The following is a 21,125-nucleotide window of genomic DNA, read 5'->3' as shown; positions in this document are numbered from 1 at the left end:
TTGTTTGATGTCCTTAAATGTCCTTGAATTTCGCCAATCAAAGTTCGTTCAGCCGTAATCTAGTGGATTTTTTGTGCACCTGGCAACTATGTGCTTTAGCCAACAAACCATCTAATCCAATCCGTTTCTCTAGCCATATTGCAGTGTTGTAATACAGTGTACTCCTCTAGTACACTGTAGTTGTGGTAGTGCTTGTGTGGTTACAGCAGCAACAGCGGAGCTAAATCTGGCTTTTTTGTGGAAAATGTGCAAGTGTGCGCGGATATTTGCAGTCGCGTCATTTATGGTGGAACTGTGCCGGGCAAGTGCAATTTCCAGTAGTCTTGGTTATGCATTGCTGCTTATAGGCAGTGGGTTGCACCTGATACGTCAAACTCGCTTCAGGCAAAGTTTTCTCATGTGGGGAGAGCTTCGATGTCTCTTCATTGGGGAAGTCTGCCCTTAAAATTCTCATGAAGACTACGAAACACATTGAGAACACAAAACAGACTACAGTACATGGTAACTTGAGTGCGTTCATGCTGCCAACCGGTTGAAATAAAGTACAAATTTTTATGCTGTAGGAAGTGGTGTTGCCATTTTCTGCGGTTTCACGCGTTATTTTAGGTCCTTGTTAAGTACTTGTAAGTCCTTGTTAGGTCCTTGAAAGTCCTTGAAAACCCTTGAATTTCGTTTCTCTTAGGTGCTATAAACCCTATCCACTACAGTGTTTTTTATAATCATATGGTGGTTTTGGGACGTTATACTCCAATAATTATTACTATGGTGGGTCCAACGAATGTTTATATTTAGTGCAGAGCCATTAATGTAATGGATACAAGCACGGCAACAGCAGTTAGCAACATGATGTTGGGGCTTAGTAGCATAACTAATTGGCTGAAGTGGTGTTGAAAAACATCTTGCACAGAAGTGTGAATGTTGTACCAAATGAGGGTACAAAAATCTATGCGCCTTGGGAAATCAGCCAAACTCTGCATTGATATCTGCCAAATTATGTGGAGGTATGGTAGGGTAGATAGCCCTTTTTTTTATTTCATTACTAAAAATTAATACACACTTCAAGGAGCCAAATCATGCATTGACGAGTACATTGAAATGCTCCAAGCCCTTTGAACATGGTGCCAGATACTGTGCCTCTTAATGAATATGTTGAAAATAAACGCGACGATAGCTTCTGGCTGAATTCTTCCGCACCAGTTAAAGTTGTAGCGTCCACATAATTTTTGGTGCCGAAATCCCACGTGCGGACAAGCCTTCCTTCTACGCACGGCGCACAGGGCTTCTACTCTCACTTCGCGTCAGCGGCGGTGAGGACTCAACTGGTGGAGGCGAGGATTGGCTTTGGACGATGTCAGCCAGCAGCAGTGATCTCGAAATAGATCGACTCAAAGGCAAGCGATCTGCACGACGCACGCAGAACACAAAGATTATTCAGGAAGCGCGAATTTTACTTGACTTCACTAGCGTCGACATCGCGAAGCTCGCAGCCGTAAAGCAACGACTCTCCGCTAGCAATGATGAGCTGTCACAGATTAACAAGCAGTATGACCAGTATATTTCAACCGAACGTACTGTAGAGGAGTACACAGCTATCGTGGAATACCAAGATGAAGTGCTCAGCATGCTTGCGGAGATGATGTGCTGACTTTGGCAAATAGAATGAGCACGGGCCGGTCATGCGCAAGCGGCCAGCGGTGAAAGCACAGCAGCCATGGCTTTCAACCACGAGGCTCCCGCATGGTTTATGACACCCCGGTTGCTGCAGCTTCAGATCCCAACATTCAAAGGCGACATTGCACAGTGGACAGGATTTTGGGAGCAATTCGAACGGCTAATAGACCGCAATAACGACCTGACGCCATCCACAAAGTTTTACTACCTGAAGAGCTTCGTATCCGGTGACGCAGGGACAGCAATCGCGGGCTTTCCCACGACCGCATCTTGCTATGCCGACGCCGTGCATACTTTGAAAGAAAGATTCAGCGATAAGACGGTGATTATTCAGCACCATCTGACAAGGCTGAGAAATCTCCCTAGGGTGACATCCGCCAACAACATCCATGGTTTGCGAAGGTTGTACGATGCCACGAAGTTGAATATTCGCTGCCTTGGAGCCCTGAATGTGCTGATCCTAACTATTCAGCTATGCTCATCGATATCTTGCAGAAGGGTCTACCGCGGGACATCGGTCTTTCTTTCACTAGAAAAAAACGACACCACCCCTTGACACAGCCTTTCAAGGTATCTGCTGCTTGAACCTCCTCGTCAAGTGCACCATTGGATGCGGCAGCAGCATTCGACGCGGAGCTGAATGACCTTTTACTCTTCACGTGGGTGGAGCTCGAAAGCAGAGAACAGTATGCAACCCCAAGTCTAAGTCCTGCAACAGACAATCGCACTGACGAAGTGAATGATGATGTCCCTACGGCGTCAGTGATGCACATTGCATCTATCGCAAGGTTGCAGTGTTTCTTCTGCCGTACTGATCAGCATGGAATGCGCATCTGCCACGCCATTATTCCTCTTGAGGTCAAGAAAGAGCAGCTGCAAAAAAACAACCGTTGCTTCCGCTGCACGTTGAAAGGCCATTGAGCAAACGATTGCTGCATCAAACTCACCTGCAGTTCCTGCCTCAGAAGACATGCTTCCAGCATGTGTGACCCCAATTACAAGAGGTCTTTGATGACCGCAGGAACGTCAGGGAGTGCCGCCGTGTGTGTTTCTTCAAACGCTCTTTCATCATGTGAAGACACATTGTACACCTACCAACCACCTACGGACAACTCAATTTATCTTCGAACATTTCGCACAGAGTTGGTCAACAACAACAGCAGGCAGTACGTTCGAGGTATTCTGGATGACGTAAGCCAAAGGAGTTTCATAAAGGAAGATGTAGCTCGTAAGCTTAACCTTAAAGTGGTCAGACAGAGCCGGTTGGTGCTGAATATCTTCGGAAGCGCTTGCTCTTCAAATGCACAAAAGTGAAATGTTCTTGAAATAGCGCTTCGAAGCAGAGACAAGAAGGTTGACCTTTGCATAGGGGCTGTAGTTGTCCCTGTCATTTGCAACAATGTGACTCTACCTTCAGCAAACAGCACATTCATTCTAGAATTGAAGAAACAAGGCAAGGTTTTTGCGAATGACTTCCAAATTCAGGACGCATCTGACACCGAAATCGGTCTGCTAATAGGGTTTGACTATATGTGGCAAGCAATCACTGGTAAAGTTGTGCGGTCTCCAGACGTCCCAGAACTCGTGGCAATGGAGACAATCTTTGGTTGGACCATACAAGGGCCTATTAGTAACAAGACCCTTGCTGTTTGTGAATCTCATCTCCTGGTCAGCGCCTTGCATGTGGATGCCGCAGACGAGCAATCTACAATGGAGATCCTACGGTCTTTCCCGAATCATCAATCTATGGGCACAACTGATTGCAGCTTAAGTTTCTTTGACCGAAATCTTCAACAGATTAAGCAGAAAACCAAGCACTTTGGCAGCCGACACTCCGCAGAACTACTGTGTACAGCTGACCACCATAATCGGGGCGACGACCCCGTCGAACAATGAGTGACACACTTAGCATTTCTAGCAACGACAAAACCTTTCCCACTAGGTACAATACGACACGATTTGAATAGCATACGCAGTAAAGACTGAACAGCTGCTCGAACTTGGAAGCAGAGCTTATCTGTCGACCCATTGCGGCGAAAAGCCGACGATATTGTGCACAACACAAGGCCAAATGTGGGCAACTCTGAAGTAAACCTCGAGAAATAGAAGACAAGCCCTTCAAGTATATTCAGTTTCTCTCAACTATGCCCTGCACTCCGACTTGTCAGGAATCCAGTCCCTTTTCATCGGGTTCCCAGCTCATATGACACAACTGCGCCACAGGCTGCCAGAAATGCTTCTTTCAGGAAGCTACGTTACTATCTCTGGCTACAGTACCATCGTTGGGAAAAGTGCAAAAGGAACATACCTCCTGAAATTCTCCGAATCGGTACCGTCCAAGTTATCATGAAATTAAGTGGCAGATGGCAAGACGATGTTTGCTTCAGGATTCCTACGGCTCGAGTATGACAAGCACGTCCTGGTCATAGTGGACCTACGCGGGCTGCGCCATCTAGACAAGCCAGCTATGTACTCAATTAAGAGGCTTGTTCAAGCTGCACTGTCAAGGCCTGCTCACGCTCTGCATCAACTTGAAAGGCCTGCTACTTTTGGGGCTGGGCAGGATGTTGAAAATGTAATAAACGCAGCCAGCTAGTGAAGGCAAAGAAGAAGAAGAAGATCGTGTTCGATCATGGCGACGATGGCTTGTGGCTGAATTCTTCTGCGCCAGTTAATGTCGTAGCATATACAGAATACATAAGCTCATTTTAATCAGTCTTTCTGTATCTATGCATTTTTTAACAATAATTTTGGTTGAATTGGCTGCTGATTTTGGTTGATTCTTTTCACTTCCTACTATAGTGAAACGTTGTTAAACCGTAGTTGACCGTAGCTCTGAAAAAGTACGTACTAAATGATAGTACTGCTTAACCGAAATAGCGTCAGGTCGCCCACTTACCTGTCAAAAAAAAAAGAAACTTTCAGGGAGTACGATGAAAAAACAAGAAACGTGCAGTAACTTATTGTCAACTTCATGTGACAGTCTATTATCTTCATTTGGCGACGCGGCAGCCTAGCTGCAACAACAGTGGCCTCAAACTCACTTATGCTGCGAGCCAGCTTTTCCGCCAGCCCCCTCTTCTCGGCAAACACCCGCATAATGCTGACGCAATGCGCAGCTTCGGCCACTGTCGGACCTAAATCACCCGTGTTGTCGCTTTCCGTGTCGTCCTCATCACTATAGTGTGGTGACACTTCGAAAACTGAGGCAACAATGGCTTCGTCGGACATGCCCGGAGATGTCTGCACATCGATGTCTGTGTCCCTGAAGTCGGGGAAGGAAATGCTTTCCATAACGCCCTGCCACTCCAGCACTTCAGCTAGTAGAGTTTTGCAAGCTTTGTCTATGATGTCCAAAGTCTGGTCGATGGTGTCACTAGCGTCATCTGCATTGCCCGCACACACACTGAAGCAAGCACACTTGAAGCAATTTGGAACTGTCATTGCTTCAACCTGCCACCACGAGTATGAGTAGGTGAATTGCGCCAATCAGGTCGATGGAGAATAATTTGCCACATTCAATGGCGAGAGGAAACCTGCGTAGCAGATTTTTTTTGTAGAGCTGTTTTACAACTCGAATGACGCCTTGGTTCAAGGGCTGGGCAATTTCTGTTGTGTTTGGTGGCAGAAATGCCAACTGCACAGTCGTGAGGTTGTCCAGAGCGATGTGCGTTGAAGCATTGTCTAAAATAAGAACTCTTCTTTTCTTAGCCACAAAACGATGGTCAATGAGGCGCACGTACTCCTCAAAGAGCTTTGCCATCATTCATGCTTTGGTATTGCTGTGATAGATGACCCCTGAAGGCAATCGGGCGCCTTTGAAGCATCTTGGCTTAGCCGACTTTCCAATCACGAGGAGCGGAGTTTTGTCGGTTCCAGTCATGTTTAGGCAAAACGCCACTGATATTCTGTCCTTTGCATGCTTGCCGCCGGTGCACGTCTTGTCTTTGAACGCCCGTGTTCTGTCTCGTAGCAGCTTAAAAAATAGCGCCAATTCATCCATATTAAAGATGTCGTCAGGTGCGTAGTCGTCCAAGATGTTGTTCAGCTGACCATTTTGCCACTGCTTCGCGCCATCCAGGTCAGCAACAGCATCTTACCCCGAAACAGTCCTCGTGGTAATGCCGTGCCTCGCCTTAAATCTGTCCAGCCAGCCATTGCTGTACATGAAGTTGTCATGATTGAGCTGTGAGGCAAAAACCAGTGTCTTCTCCACGAGCAGGGGTTCGCTGATAGGCAGATTTTTCGACCGTGCAGCTTTTAGCCACTTGACCAGCGCTTCTACATCTAAAAATGGCGAACCGCGTAGCCGGCACTTGCTCGCAGTTGGAGCAGCACTGCCGAGCAACTTCTCTCCGGAATTCCAAATTCCGCACACCGTGGTTAACGGCAGGTCCTTTTCGTGTGCCAGCGCCGATTTTTTTTTTTTTTTTCATGCAATGTTCAATAGCACGAATTATGTCCAATTTCTCCTCTATTTTCAGCACTCAATGCTTTCTGTCTCAGCTTTGGCATGATGCAAGTATGAAGAAGCACAAGCACACAGACACAATACATGAAAAACGACGCTCCTTCAGCTCTCACGTACAGCACGGCACAGCCAGAGAACACTCATGCACGGCGCCGAAGGAACAAAGAAAGCAAAGCAAGCGCACACCGTGTTTGAGTGTTTGTGCAAAGCGCTATCGCGTAGACAACACCAGAAGCCCAGCCGGCCGAGTGCTCAACTTCCAATTTCGGAGGCCACATACTTCTTGTTGCGAAAAAATCTAAGAGATGGCGCTCATCAACACAGCCGCCAAACAGATTGAGGAATTATTCACTGAGGATAATAAAACAGTGTAGACATACACGAATCTAATTAGACTGTTTGAGCTAAGGCACATGACAAGTCACCCCAGAAAAGAAGACACAAACCCAAGAGTTGGTGGGATGAGGAAGTGCAGAGAGCCATAGCAAAACGTCGGGAAGCCTCTAGGGAATGCAGACAGGCTAAGCAGCGGGGTGAACCGATAGATGATGTGGAAAGAAAAGGGGACATCTTTCTAAGCTGTAGAAGGGAAGCATCCCTTCTGATCAATGAAAAGATTAAAAGAAAGGGGGCTCAGTGGCTGGCAGAAGTACATAAAATGGATAGAAAGGCAGCTGCAAAATTTTGGAACCATCTAAACTCCTTAAGAAATGAGACAAGCCTAGAGCAGAGTTTTAGCTCAAGGTGCTAGACTAGAAGGGGACGAAGCTATTGAATATATAAGAACAAGGGTGACAGAAAATTTTTAACAAAGAAGTGCCTTATGCACCACAATAGACAAGGATGGATCAAGTAATGCAATGGCTCCATTTTCACAAGGGGATTGGGAAAGGGCTGAGAAGAGGGTTCCTAGTAGTACATCAACAGGCCCAGATGGCATTCCAATTATGCTGATAAAGACATCCGAAGTCTAAGCAGGCTTTGAGAGAGGCAGTGAGCAAAACAATAATCGATGGTGAAGTCCCCGATGGATGGAAACTTAGCAGGATCAGCATGATTTATAAAGGAAATGGGGACAAAGCTGACATAAACAACTACCAACCTATAACAGTGACACCAGTGGTCTACACGCTGGCGATGCAAATTATAAAGCAAAGACTAGAGGCATAAATAGAGGATGAGGGGGTGCTGGGGGAACTGCAGAATGGGTTTTGGAAACACAGGAGGTTGGAAGACAATCTGTTCTCACTGAAGCAGTGCATCGAAATAGCAGAAAAGAAACACAGGCCCCTGTGGCTAGCATTTTTGAATATTAAGGGAGAGTACAATAGTGTGGTTCAAGAGGACTTGTGGGGAATACTGGACAAGGATTAGAGGCCAAATTAGAGGGAAGTGGACTGGGCTTCAACCTCTCTTTTGTCAAACAAGGAAAACTCATTGAACAAGCACTACCAGCATTGATGTACACAGATGATATAGTGCTAATGGCGGACAACAAGGAAGATTTGCAGAGATTGGTGGACATCTGCGGTAATGAGGGAGATAGGTTAGATTTCATATTCAGTAAGGAAAAATCAGCAGTCATGATTTTTAATAATTGCGAAGGTAGTGAGCTTAGAATACAGGAAGCCTAGCTAGAGATAACAGATAAATACAAATATCTGGGCATATGGATAAGCAATGGGACCGAGTACCTAAGAGAACACGAAATATACGTAGCGACTAAAGGTAACAGCAATGCAACAGTGATAAAAATAGGGCACTGTGGCATTACAATAGGTACGATGTTGTGAGAGGAATATGGAAAGGGGTCATGGTTCGTGGTCTGACGTTCGGCAATGTGGTCTTGTGCATGAGATCAGAAGTTCAAGCAAGATTAGAAATCAAGCAACGTGGAATTAGTAGGCTTGCTTTAAGAGCTCACGGGAATACACCAAATCAGGGAGTACAAGGTGATATGGGATGGACATCATTTGAGGGCAGGGAAGCAAGCAGCAAGATAAAATTTGAGAAGTGATTGAGAGAAATGGAGGAGAAGCGTTGGGCTAGGAAGGTTTTCAGCTACTTTTACATGAAGAATGTTGATACAAAATAGAGGAAGCCCACCAGAAAATTGACGGGTAAATACTTAAAAAAACAGCAGGGGGCCAAATTAAAAAGAATTATCTGTTAAGAAGAAGGTGAAGGAAACTAGGACCAACATGTGGAGAAGTGGCATGATTAAGAAGTTTGCACTAGAGATCTATCAAATTTTTAAGCAGGAAATTGCCAAGGAAAGGATCTATGATAATACTCGGAGTAGTTCTCTACTGTTTGAGGCAAGGACGGGAGTACTGCAAACCAAGACATATCGGGCCAAATACGAAGGGGTAGACAGTATGCAGTGCGTGTGGAGAGGAAGAAGAAACTGCCGAACACTTGATAATGTTCTGTAAAGGGCTTCACCGTATAGTTCAGGATTATGGCACAGAGTTCTTCAAAGCACTGGGGTTTAGGGACAGGGAGGGCAAAATAGACTTTAAGCAGGTAGAATTAACTAGGAGGTTATTCGATTGGTGGCTAAAGTCAAGGCACGAGTGAAAATTAAACCCTTCACTGCAAAGTACCAGTCCTCAACTTCACTATTTAAAGTAAAAAAAAGATAAACCTAGTTGTTGGTTCACTAAGTATTACGGCTAGGTGGCGTGTGCTGCCGCACAATCTAAAGGGTACATCCATCTATCCAGCCATCATCAAGACAAACAAGCGAGGCGTGTTTCTATCTCTGGGGCGTGCTGTTTTGTCGGGACGCCCAGTGGGGGACGACATGCTGCGGCGAGTGCGCAACGAAAATTGGAAAAACTACTTATTAAAGGGACACTAACAGCAACTATTAAGTCGACATTGATTGTTGAAATAGTGGTCCAGAAACCTCGTAGTGTTACTTTTGTGCCAATGAAGGGCCTATTTTGAAATAAGATCACGTTTTAATGGTCCGCATTGGGGTAGTGCACTTCAAATTACCCGCCTCAAGAAGCGGACCGACTGGATCGACTCGCGTTGCTTTACTAAGCTACTTGCAGCCGACCAAAATCAGCAGGAGCCATAGCAGCAACAATGGCCATTGATCAATTTTCCGCCATTGGCTCCGAGATTGCAGACGTTTTTTTATTCAACTGCGACCCGATAGATGGCACCACCTGTCCAATGTAACTACGCTAAAATTAAATTTTTGAACCACTCACGCTATTCCCCATAGTTAGGTCCAGCGGTTCTTTCTTCCATGAATCAAACAAAAAAGAACAAGCAGAATTTTGTTGCATCTCTTGATGCATGGAAGGTTCTTTGTTTAGTGCAGCTAGATCGATTACTAGTGATTATAATTGTAGGCGGTCCGTCTGATGTCATCGGGATCATTCTGAGAATTTCCTGCTGCGGCGCATGTGCTCTTCTCCATTTACCTTAATCTCTCATTAAGTAGTGCACTGTTGTTGATAATATTGTCATTTTAGATGTCATACATTGAGCTTTCACTTTGGCGTAAATTGTTATTTGACTTTAGTGTCCCTTTAACCGATACATACGCAATAAGCTGGTAAGGTTTATGCGGATACAAAAGGCATTATGTTCAATGGCGGACAAGTTGGGGATTTGGCTTTACTGCTTTTGAAACGAAACTACTGTTTAAGCAGGTACGGTTTAACGAGGTTTCACTCTATTTACATATATTCTGATTCCCAATTTTCCTGCCAAAATGTATTTTTAGTAGAATTATGGCTGTATGTTACGTGTGTCGCAAGGCCTTCGGTCACATTGCACCAACTACAGGTAGATTATCTAAGTGCCTATGTCTAATTTTTATGTCATTTCTTGCTATTTATATTTTTTTTTCCTTCTATAAACTTTCAGTTTATAGTATGCGCTTGTGCATGTGCTTTCAGTGTTCATGTCTCTTTTTTCCACAGTTTTAGTAGTTGTCTTGTGAGCACGTTCCACGGGCATAATAAGCTTTCAGTTGCTAGTCTGCACTTGTGCGTGTACCTTCTGTGTTCATGTCTCTTTTTCCCGCAGTTTTTTTTAGTTATGTTGTGAGCATGTACCACGGTTATTTTAAAACTTAAAGGTGCGTTTTTCTCGCAATCAGTTTTGTAAAAATTTTCTGAACTAGATGTCCTGGAGAACTATCTGACCAGTCGTGCCCAAATTTTGTCTGATTATAGCTAATTCCCCAAATGGTCTGAGCATAAAACTTTGAAAAACATTTCAAGTTACAAATAAAAAAAATGGGAACGTCTTCTTCATGGCACGTGACAAGTGAGAACATTATTTCTTTTCTTGCAAAACAAAATAAAAGCCAGTTTTTTTTAGGTCCAGAATAATACCACTGTTATGTCGAATAAGCATGCCAAATATCGTGGTCATACTGTTTTTGGTTTTTGAGAAAAGGTACATTGAATTTTCTGCACTAGTCTGAAATTTGGTGCTCCACCAGAAGGGAGTAAGAAAAGATACAGGGTCAAAATTTAATATTGCCTTTCTTATTAAACCATTGCCTTTCTTATTAAGCACATAAAATTTCAGGACAAAATATAGCACCACTCCAGAGATATTAAGCTGAAGCCAGGATAACTTGTTTACCCTACCATACCCCTTAAGCAAGCATTGCTACCCATGGCAAGAGCAAGAAAAGTGAAATATGGTGCCTGCATCTCATAGTTGTTTGTTTGGTCCCTGCTGGGAAAGTTTTTTCTCACGTATTGCAATGCATTTTCTCCTTGCCTCGTGGTAAGGTCAGGGTTTTGGCATGTAATACCCAGAGTATAGTGATCTCATAAATACTATACATCAGATAAAAGTATCAATGATGATCTCTTTGGTTCGTTTCTCTCGGTTTATTAAGTGTTGGCTTTGTATGGTTATATCTAAAAAAGAAAAAAATACCCCAAGTCTCATGATCCACTTATGTTCTTTAGCCTAATTAGGAGATAATTCTTTTACACTTTGCCAAGCACACTTGCAGTCAGATTGACGAGAAAGTCTCAATACTAGAGATTTGTCGCTGCACAAATAAGCAAAATGTGTCAGAAAGGAAGCTTGAGTGTTTTCATCAATGGTGGCCTTATGCTCCTGTATAATGTGACTGGTGTTGGGGTGGCCACTGTTTTGCAGAGTGAGGAATGCAGTGAAATGTGTGTTCGTAAAGACATGGCCGAGAAGAAACTGGAGGTTCTGACTCGGGACAGTGATGAACGAGTTGACAAAGTTCAGAGACAGCTGGATGAAACAAAGATGCTGCTTCGCAAGAAAGAAAAGTACGTAAACTTTGTTGGACCTTGTGGTACACGTTGAAATTTCAACAGTCATCATAGCATTTTGTTTTTGTTTCTTTCTAAACTTTGAAAGGTAATAGAAGTGAAATGGAGCACCACCTTGTGAATCCTCCCTTGCACAAATGTCCCTAAAACTGTCTGTGGCAGTGGCATTACAAACGGCCAAAAGTTCCTTTGTCACATTCCCCTCGTTTTCATCACTAAGTAGCACAGTGTGTGGGCAAAAGTGCAAGGGTATGATTCTGGCCAACCAAGGGCCAGTCAATGCTGCCCACTGGTAGAAATGAAGGAAGGAAAAACTTTACTGGGCAAGTGAGTCTGGACCTTTTACGAGCCGTGCACCAGTGCACAGCCATTGCATTGCGCATGTATGTCCAGACCACGCAGGGCCAGGGCACTGGTACCTCGGTTAACACAGTGAAGCTATGTGTCCACATTATGAGACATTCCGGATTGAGTGATGATAAACAAGTGACAACTTTGTTGTCCACAAGGACGGCACAGGCCTGACATCTTGCAGGTTTTAGTGAAGTCCACCAAGCTGATGTGGTGGCTCATTTATCTCATTTGAGTACTGTAGTACTGTAGGAAGGCTCCATCGTACGGTCATCACAGTCTTTGCAGTCATTTAGCCACATGTGAGAGGTACATGGTTTAGAAATGGCGATTGTGCTCATTTGAAGTATTTTGCTACTTTTTAACCTCATGGCTTTGATTGTACAAAGGGTCTTCTTAGATTTAACAACACTTCAACAACATTCTAGATTTTACAATCCATTTTGAATTCTATTTAGCAACTTATTACAATATTGAGCATCCCCTTCGTAAGTATGTTGAGCATAGGCAGGGAAACTTTGTGCCATATAGGCAGCACAAAACACCTCCAGAAGGTAAGTATACAAAAGATGAATTTGTGGCATCTATTCGTGTTGCTTTTCTGCCGCTTGTAACTGCAGCACGTTTCCCAACCTTTCTTATTATGTAATTGGTCAAGCTTGGTCCCTTAAGTAATTTTTGTTTTCCTTTTCCGCAAGTCTTTATGAAATGGAGAATACTTGTTCAGTTTAAATGCTGCTTACAAGTATCCTTTAGTTTTCTGTTCTTTTTGTTTTAGACAATTATTTCATGCGCTAGTTTAAAAAATACTGACAAAAACATATCGTCTCTTATCTTTATTGCAAAAAGGTCACAAAGTGAAATTTGAATTTAAATACCAGGATCAATAGCCATAAAGGTGTAGAGTGCCACAGTGCCATCTATATTTAAGAAATGATTTGTGTAAGTGCCAGTGTAATAGATTGTTTTTCATTTTTTGCAATCTGAAAACTGGCAGCAAATATGAGCTATAGAATTAAATTTTGAAAGCTGTGTGTAATTTTAGAACATGCTTCTGTTATAGCCATTATCCTACATGAAGCTGTCTATTGCACAAATTTTTTAAATGTTGTCTGAGCTTGATAAGAAATATGAACACTTGCGTATTGCAAGTGTTTTGAACATTTTCGGAAAAGCAAATCATTAGAAATACCTGAATTTTTACTCTTATTCACCTCCAAAGCATGCTATAAACTGTTTTTGTTGGAATAATATTAATAGTGCTCCATTAGGCGAAAACATTAGGCAAGAACATGTAGGATAGTACGAAAAAAAGTTGGAGATATTGAAAATAGCATCTGAAAATACCAGATGAGGCTCTTGAAGTGACATCGGTCTACATCAAGTGATGTTTCTTTCTGTTTTCTCCTGAATCGCTATTTTTTGGTTGAAAGTTGATGCTTTACCTGTTATGCGTCTCTTTCAATATGATCTTTTTTTTTTCTAATTTGCAAAGTTCTTTAGTTTAGACCCTAATAATTGGGAGTGTTTTGGTTCCATAAGAGTATTCTGCTAATTTGATAATTGATTATTGATTTATTTACAATATTTGGATGCAGGGAATTTGAGGAGACCATGGACCATTTACAAGCTGATATTGATGCTTTGGAGACAGAGCGTGGTGAACTAAAAGACAAGTTAAAAATGATCTCTAAGAAGACTCTCTACAAGGGATTGTCTGAAAGTGTCAGCACATCAGGTAAGTTACATACCAGTGGTATGCAAATTTTGCCCTCCAGTCTAGTGTTGGCTATCTGTCACAGTAGCACAGAAATGTTTGCGAGGCCTAATAATGATACAGGAATTCTACCAGGCCACAAATGAATGACAGTGTTCTGCCTCTATTTTTATTTAGTTAAGCAGAAACCATGTGGGAAAAAGTATAAATGAGCTGTATCAAGCTTTTAATACTTATGTTCCTAAAATTTTCTTGAAGCTGCTCAGTCTTCATAAGTAACCCTACAAAATATCATGTGACAATCAGGTTCAGGTAATTGTAAGTGCTGAAGAAGGTCTGAAAGCTGGGCCAGTTGATGACAGTACTTGAACATATTTTAACACAGCACACGACTACGCGGACACAAGAGAACAAGGGACAAACCCTCCAGCGCTGAGGTTTGTCCCTTCTTCTCTTGTGTCCGCATAGTCGTGCGCTGTGTTAAAATATGTTTAAACTTTAGTGGTATATGTTTCTGCCGGTAAAGCAGATACAAATTTTATAGTTGACGCAGTGTAAAGTAGTGTAAAGTGGGTAGTGTACTAAAGTACACTGGAGCTCCGCTGAAAACTCTTTATTTGTTTGTGTTACCAGTACTTATTAGCAGTATAGTGCAAAATGAGACACACCGGCTAGACAAGATGTCTTGAAGAGGCCCTGCAAAACTTCATGAGCAGGGTCAAAAAATGCTGCTGATTGGTCGTCAAGGTCCCCTGAGAACATGCAAGCCAAATATTGTAGGGCAGAACATTAATTAATTCATTTTCTAAGTAGCTAAAACTGCTTTTTCTTCTCTTGACCGCCGCGGTGGCCTAGTGGCTAAGGTACTCAGCTGCTGACCTGCAGGTCGCGGGAGCGAATCCGGGCTGCATTTTTGATAGAGGCAAAAGTGCTGTAGGCCCGTGTGCTCAGATTTGGGTGCACGTTAAAGAACCCCAGGTGGTCGAAATTTCCGGAGCCCTTCACTATGACATCTCTCGTAATCATATGGTGGTTTCGGGATGTTAAACCCCACATATTAGTTCTGTCGACAAATTATGTTATATCACCTTCAGTGGTGGTGGCTACGTTTGTGTTTGCAACTTTTTTATCCTAGTTGTGCGAATTGGTGGCCAAGGGAGAGCAAGATGCATTGCTCATTAGACGTACTGAACCCTAAGTGTAGTCATTATGTCCTGGCTTAACCTCGGTGAGTTGTGTATGTATGCAGCCGATCACTTTGGTGAAGGCACCACGATGTTTGGCTGGTAATTTGACGCACTGTGTTCCGCAGCCAAGGTGAAAAGTATAGCTTTTATTTTCTCGATGTGAATGCAACTAACTAAAAGCTAACTCCACACACATGTCAAGCCTATGATTTAACTTTAACTTAAAATTGGAAATGACTGACCGCAGAATAATGAAATATTTGACTTCATACTAATTATAATAAATAACAAACTCACACAAAACAGCACCCTACTTCAATTTCTTTTTTGAAATGTAATGTCGAGTGTCTTGGAATTATGTGATTTTGATGCATTAGTAGACAGCGCATCTTAATGCGCACCTCGAAGGGATATACTAAAAGATCATTGCATTGTAGGCAAACATCTTATTATTGGCTTATTTGAGCACTGCATGCTTAAAGGTTACTGGGTGGGGCCGCCGTGGGAGGCTGTGATGTGTCCATGCATGCGCTGAGCGTCTGAAGAAAAGAAAAAAGAGAGAAAAAAAATGCTTAAGGGGAGATGCTGCTCGAAGATACTTGTTTTTTTAATATTCACCCTAGAGCAATGAAACTTGAGCTGTTTATGAAACTTTTTATGCTGATTCCAAATATATAATTAGTTTTCTTGCAAGTTACACACTTTTAACTTTGCGACATGACAAAGTGAAAACCTTAATCCTTTTGCCCCCCTCTTTTCATCCCTAAACTTCTGTAATTTTTTACCAACCATAGTTCATAATACCTCAAATAAATTGTAGAGTGCAAATAACTAATTAGGAAGCACATACAAAATATGTAATACACTTGAAAAATAATAGAGGTAAAAAGTCCATATTTCACCTACCCTAGTAAAGGTATACATACAATTTTTTATTATACAATAAAATATTGAAATTTAAACTAAATAATTGCATTTGTCATACTTCGGAAAAAATTTGTGCCAAATTTTATGCAGATCCGAGCACTAGAAGGGCCCGAAAAAGGATGGGCACATAGGAAAAAATGGCAAAATTTGTGTTTTGAGAAAAACGAGTTTTTGAGTTAATTTGAGTTTTTATATATGAAAGATATCGTTAAATCAGATGAAATCTACATACCAAAAAGAACAATCCTTCTTGTAGTGGCCACTGCGACTAAAATACGCCAGCACCATGAGTTTGTCCCTCTCGGCTTTTTCGAGCCGACTCCTCACAAACATTTCGCTCACAGACAGGGTCATGAAACGCTTGCCAAACTTCCGCTCCATCTGGTAGAGCCTTGTGCCAACTGCAAGTTAGGAAGAAGTTCGACAGGACTGCGTAATTCAATCTAAGTCCAGTGTCATGCCATTTTGCAGCCATGTTTGTGCCACATACCGTCGTACATAATGGCAATGCCGTCCCTGCTAATTTCTCTTACTGCGAGCTCTTTCGATCTCGCAAGATCGGCGCTGACGTCATTCATTGCCGCATCACGAACTTTCCGGCCGACGGGTGTGAATAACTTTTGAATTCGTTGGCTTTTGCAAGCCAACAAATTAACTGTCGCAAATCGGACCAGCTGCTCGTAGCCTATTCCTACAGAGCACGCCGCACAACGACTTTCACTTGGGAGTAAAGCCTTTTTTCATTCATAACAAAGATGATTACACGAAAAAAGCATTGTTCAGCTGCGCTGCTCGACAAGACATGCACCCCGCAAATAGGTTTCACCGCACATACAGGCGTGCAGCGACCAATGGCGGTCGTCGACTTGTACCATGTGATAAGCCAGTCGCAGCGCTTGAAAAACGCGCAGAAGAGTGCTTCTTTTTATAATTTCTTGCTCTGCATCAGCGAGAGAAACTTTTGTTATTTGAAAAGTGAGGCTCGACTCTTCGACTCATGCGCTCAACAATGGCGACCAGCGGCGCATTATCGGCGGCAAGGTGCTCGAAGACTCCACACTTTCGACCTTTTAACAGGCACCTTGTGCTCTTTAGATGGAACTTTAAAGCCTTTCCAGTTAAGTCTCGACCTGTATTATTTTTTTCATAACAGTAGAGGTACTAATTTTATCAAAACAGGCGAAAATAAAAAATCGGTAGTTTTGAAAAAAAACTCTCGTTTTTCGACCCGCATCTCCCCTTAGTCATTCATGCTTGATGTACCTTTTTCCCTCATACCATCCCCTCTCTGCTTAGCTTCCGGTACTTGCGTGGAGATGAGAGAGGAGAAACCTTAGTAACTCCACTCATATTGGACAGATTCCAAAAGTTTTTGTGGTGGTCAATTATTTAATACATTTCATGGCTACTTGGAAAAGTTTTGCATGGCCCCTTTGATGAAGAAAATAGGTGCTAGCTATGGGGAGGTCCAAGCTACTCACAACTTGTCAGTGCTGGGCATCAGTCATTCATGCCTGAGGTTTCTTCCAAGTGGTTTTTAACATACCTCAGAAACTTTCTGCAGCATTCTTAGCGGTTCTCGTGGTAGAACTGTTGCCAAGGGTCTGCTCGGCTTGCTACTGATATTTTTGCTTGTGCGATATGTGGGAGGGAAAACTAGATCGGGGCAAACTGGGCAATCCATTTTCTTTAACTCAAACATTCTTTTTACTTTGTAGAGTTAGTGTAAGGTTAGCTGTAATATGGGTATCACACAGTCTACTTTCAGTTGCGCATGGCCCAATCGGAATTGAGTTTCTCAACCGCAACTTGCACGAATCCGCTAATCGTGATAGAGAAATTGATCTTGATTTGGTTTGACACTGTAATCAAAAAAGCATCATTTGCCATTGCAACAATGCAACGCAAAGGCCATGCAAAGCGAATGCCAAAAATGGGGAAGGCTCCACGTCATCACGCATCTTGAAGCGCATGTCGTGAAACTCATTCAACCACTAAAGGTTTATGTAATAAACTGCCTTGTGTGTAGTAACATACTTTCTAATACCCCAAAGAAAGTGTGAAAGTTTCAGCGAAGTGCCATAACGCTATTGGTGGAACTGTCCTATAACGCCTTCTGTCATTTCAATATTGGCAAACAAAATCACAGGCCATTTATCGACTTTTCAGACGCTCGTCGACAGTTGCTTAAACAGCTTCTCGGACCAAGACTGAGGCACAGTCAGCTTGAGCTCCAGCTTTCGAAAATGAAAAGTAAGAGTTCGCGATTAATGAAAGCACCACCATGTCAGCGTGGTTATGCGTGGTGGGCATCTCGTTTGTCAGGGCTGCTAGTTTATTGCAGAGAGAAGTTCAGTGACAGGTAAGTGTACATATAGGGGATTGCAATGATATGAGTGGGCTTTAATTGTTTATAAATGACCGCTCATTTGGATACATGTACAGAAGCACCTTTTCTTTTACAACATTTGGTGCATGGTCTATTATAACCCATTCGCTGATTTAGGCTGGAGCCTTATTGCAACGTCGAAAAGTAGATGTTTTTTTTTTGTATTGATACAAAGTGTTTCAGCTAACTCGTGCCAAACATAAACCCTTTTCTCGCCAATCTTTTTGTCCAAAAATGATGCAAAAATACCAATCGTTTATTTGTCTACCATGAAAACCCAAGCAAGTACCCATCCTACGGCGAGATAATCGTGCAGGATTTGAAAGGAGGGCTTTTGCTCGTTTAGAACCAAAATTTAAGATTACTGTGAAATAGCTGCTAAGAAGTGCTTCTAATAAAATGCTTTATTGAATACGCATGCATTTACTGTTCCTTGCTGAACCGGAGGGGGGGGGGGGGGGGGTCTTCGTGTGAAATTTCATGAGATGATAAGGACGGTTTAAATATTCTGACAATTTGTGACAAGTCAGAATGTAACCCTGAGGCACCACAGTGTAAAAGTACAAAGAAATACTGCTCCTGTCTAAAGACCGTCAGATATTTGGTTTATAGGAAATGCTGGTGGAAGATTCTGTAGCAGAGAAATGGTTGCAAAAAAAAAAAAAAAAAATTGTAGGTGAGGGCGAGGGTGGGGGCTTGCTCAATCTTTGGAGCACATTTCAAATCTCGCGAAACTGGGAAGGGGGCATTTTTCCAGGCAGAGGCACATGCTCAAGATTTTATGGCAATCAATTCTATGTGTGCTTAAACAACAGAAAGAATAGTGAGCTACATGAAAAAATATTTTGCCGGAAATATGCAGGAGGTTATTTTACTGCACTGTGGAAAGTGTCGAAGCCTCTCTAGTCCTCGGTGCAGAAAATGCTTCTTCAAAATTAAAAACTAAAGCGAAATGGCAAGCAAGGCAGTGAAAAAGAAAGCTTGGATGCCCTAGTGACGTTTTGTTTACCTCTAACGGCATCCACTACTGATACGCTGAAGGACTATTGTCATCCTCTGTGATGATACGGAGGAGATATACTCTTCTGCCTTGTCACGGCCACACGCAAAGGGGAATAGAAATTGTTCTTCATTCACTGAACCTGCTGAAGCTTGCTAGCTTGCTTGCTTGCTTGCTTGCTTGCTTGCTTGCTTGCTTGCTTGCTTGCTTGCTTGCTTGCTTGCTTGCTTGCTTGCTTGCTTGCTTGCTTGCTTGCTTGCTTGCTTGCTTGCTTGCTTGTGTATTAACCCTTTAGGCTCCTACCCACTACAAGGAATTGGCTGTGAAAACGGTGTTTAATATAAGAGGAAATTGTTTAATTGTGACAAAGCATGAAGAAGAAATCGATTGCCACAGGAATAAACAAAAGCTTAGGAATAAATAGTTACATAGAATAAAGGTGAAAATAAATACAATAGTAATATGAAAAACAATGAAATAATGAAAGGAATACTGAAGTACCAAATTTTGGTAGGGAATAATGTTGGCTGAGCATACATTGTTGTTGCTTTATCTCAGAGATGCCCCAAGTGAAGGTATACAACTTCAGGAAAGAAGTGTCTTTTTCTTCTTTTTAAGACCGCAGCTGTTGCCATTATGCATGTGCACATAAACACAGGAGAATGACATTTTTATTTCCAGTTGCCAGAAATAAGTTCCTTAAAAAAAATGCTCGACAGGTATATATAAATTTACATTTCATCAGTAAATCCTACAGCACTGGTCCACACCTGGTAAAATATGCGGTGTTTAGACCTTACATAAATAAATCTGGAGTATTATTTGTCTTCATTTTCAGCGAGTACTTATTTTTGGTGCCAAAGACAAGCATGCATTGGCTTTTCTATCATAGAGATGATGTCGTGTGTGCATGCGTACCTTTACAAATACAAAGGGGCGGGGTTTTCTTTTGCAGCAAGTACAAGCTGGCCACAGCTGCAGGACATCAAGGCAGCGCTGCAGCATGTGAATAGTGAGAGAGTCAAGCTGGAAAGCAGCCGTATGAACCAGCTGCTTGCATCATTGGCACCACTGGTGCCAGCACTACCACGTGCCGAGCAGCAGCGTGATGCATACACAAAGGCAGCGCGTGCCCAGAGCAAGGCACTGTCCCTTTGTGTCCAGGTTCGCGTGGTGGACCTGAAGAACCGGCGGGCCTCCAGCTGTGCTCAGGAACCAAACTGGGGTGCCCTGGTTGAGGCACGCCGTTCTCTCGAAGCTTCACGGCATGAGCTGATGCTGCTGCGTGCATTGGCTGTGACGCGTGTGGCCGCTGCCTGGCGTGCCTTTCCTAACCCTGCCATGGTTCGCCTTTTTCAGGGACAATAGTTTCCTGCCTTATGATTAGCTCTAACTGGCTTTTTTTTTTTCTTGGAAGCATGGGTGCTTACACTTGTATAAAATCTTAATACAGGAATTCTTCGTGGTCCCACATAAATCAATATTTTGCACCAGTGTACTATTTTAAAATTTTACTGTATAGTGCATTTCAGGAATGAAATGCTTTGACATATTGTAGCTTCTTTTTCAAGTTGCATTCTGTAGTGGGTAGTGGCTTCAAAACACGAGTGTGGTATCTACGCATCTCCTTAGTGCACTGCAAGGATAACTTGTTAGAACTCTTTGTATTTACTCAAGATTTTTTAAAGGGGCCCTCCAGCACTTATTAAAGCACCAATTTTTTTGCGTTTTGCATAGAGTGATGGCTGGGGGTAATTTTAGCATAGGTCTATGCACTGGTATCAAGTGATTTAGTATTTTAATCGCCACACAAGATCACTACATTGCTGCCAACTGCATCAGCACGTAGTGGTGCCTGCGAGAACTGTTGCAGGTGGAAAGGACGGAGGATAGCTGCCAGGCTATGATTGAATAAGTGTAATGCTCAAGAACTGAAAGCTGGGCCAGTTGCTGATAGTACTTAAACATATTGTAAAACAGTGCATGACTACACGGACACAAGAGAAGAAGAAGAGACAAACTGCAGCGCTGACTCGCAACTGAATTTTTATTGGAAAAACATGAATGGAAGAAAGGACACTTCAACCATCACACCCATGTGACCACACAAAGACAAAA

At 42.7% G+C, this 21,125-nt stretch overlaps 1 protein-coding gene across 2 annotated transcripts in view; it reads left to right on the top strand.

The window, feature by feature from the left end:
- Window positions 1–20,505, top strand: part of DCTN1-p150 (dynactin subunit 1) — a 58,733-nt gene extending 38,228 nt beyond the window's left edge. Inside the window, exons 7-10 of one of the 2 annotated variants that reach the window (XM_037427056.2) lie at window positions 11,291–11,433; window positions 13,386–13,525; window positions 17,788–17,871; window positions 19,963–20,505. In XM_037427056.2, the coding sequence (XP_037282953.2) occupies window positions 11,291–11,433; window positions 13,386–13,525; window positions 17,788–17,871; window positions 19,963–20,375 (780 nt within the window). In that variant the 3' untranslated portion in view covers window positions 20,376–20,505. The remainder of the gene's footprint in view (window positions 1–11,290; window positions 11,434–13,385; window positions 13,526–17,787; window positions 17,872–19,962) is intronic. The other variant, XM_037427057.2, reaches the window with a different exon arrangement.
- Window positions 20,506–21,125: the final 620 nt, after the last annotated feature.

The sequence above is a fragment of the Rhipicephalus microplus genome, chromosome X (assembly GCF_043290135.1).
Source record: "Rhipicephalus microplus isolate Deutch F79 chromosome X, USDA_Rmic, whole genome shotgun sequence".
NCBI lineage: Eukaryota > Metazoa > Arthropoda > Arachnida > Ixodida > Ixodidae > Rhipicephalus > Rhipicephalus microplus.
The sequence above is the reverse complement of the archived record's forward strand: the minus strand, read 5'-3'. Positions and strand labels throughout refer to the sequence as shown.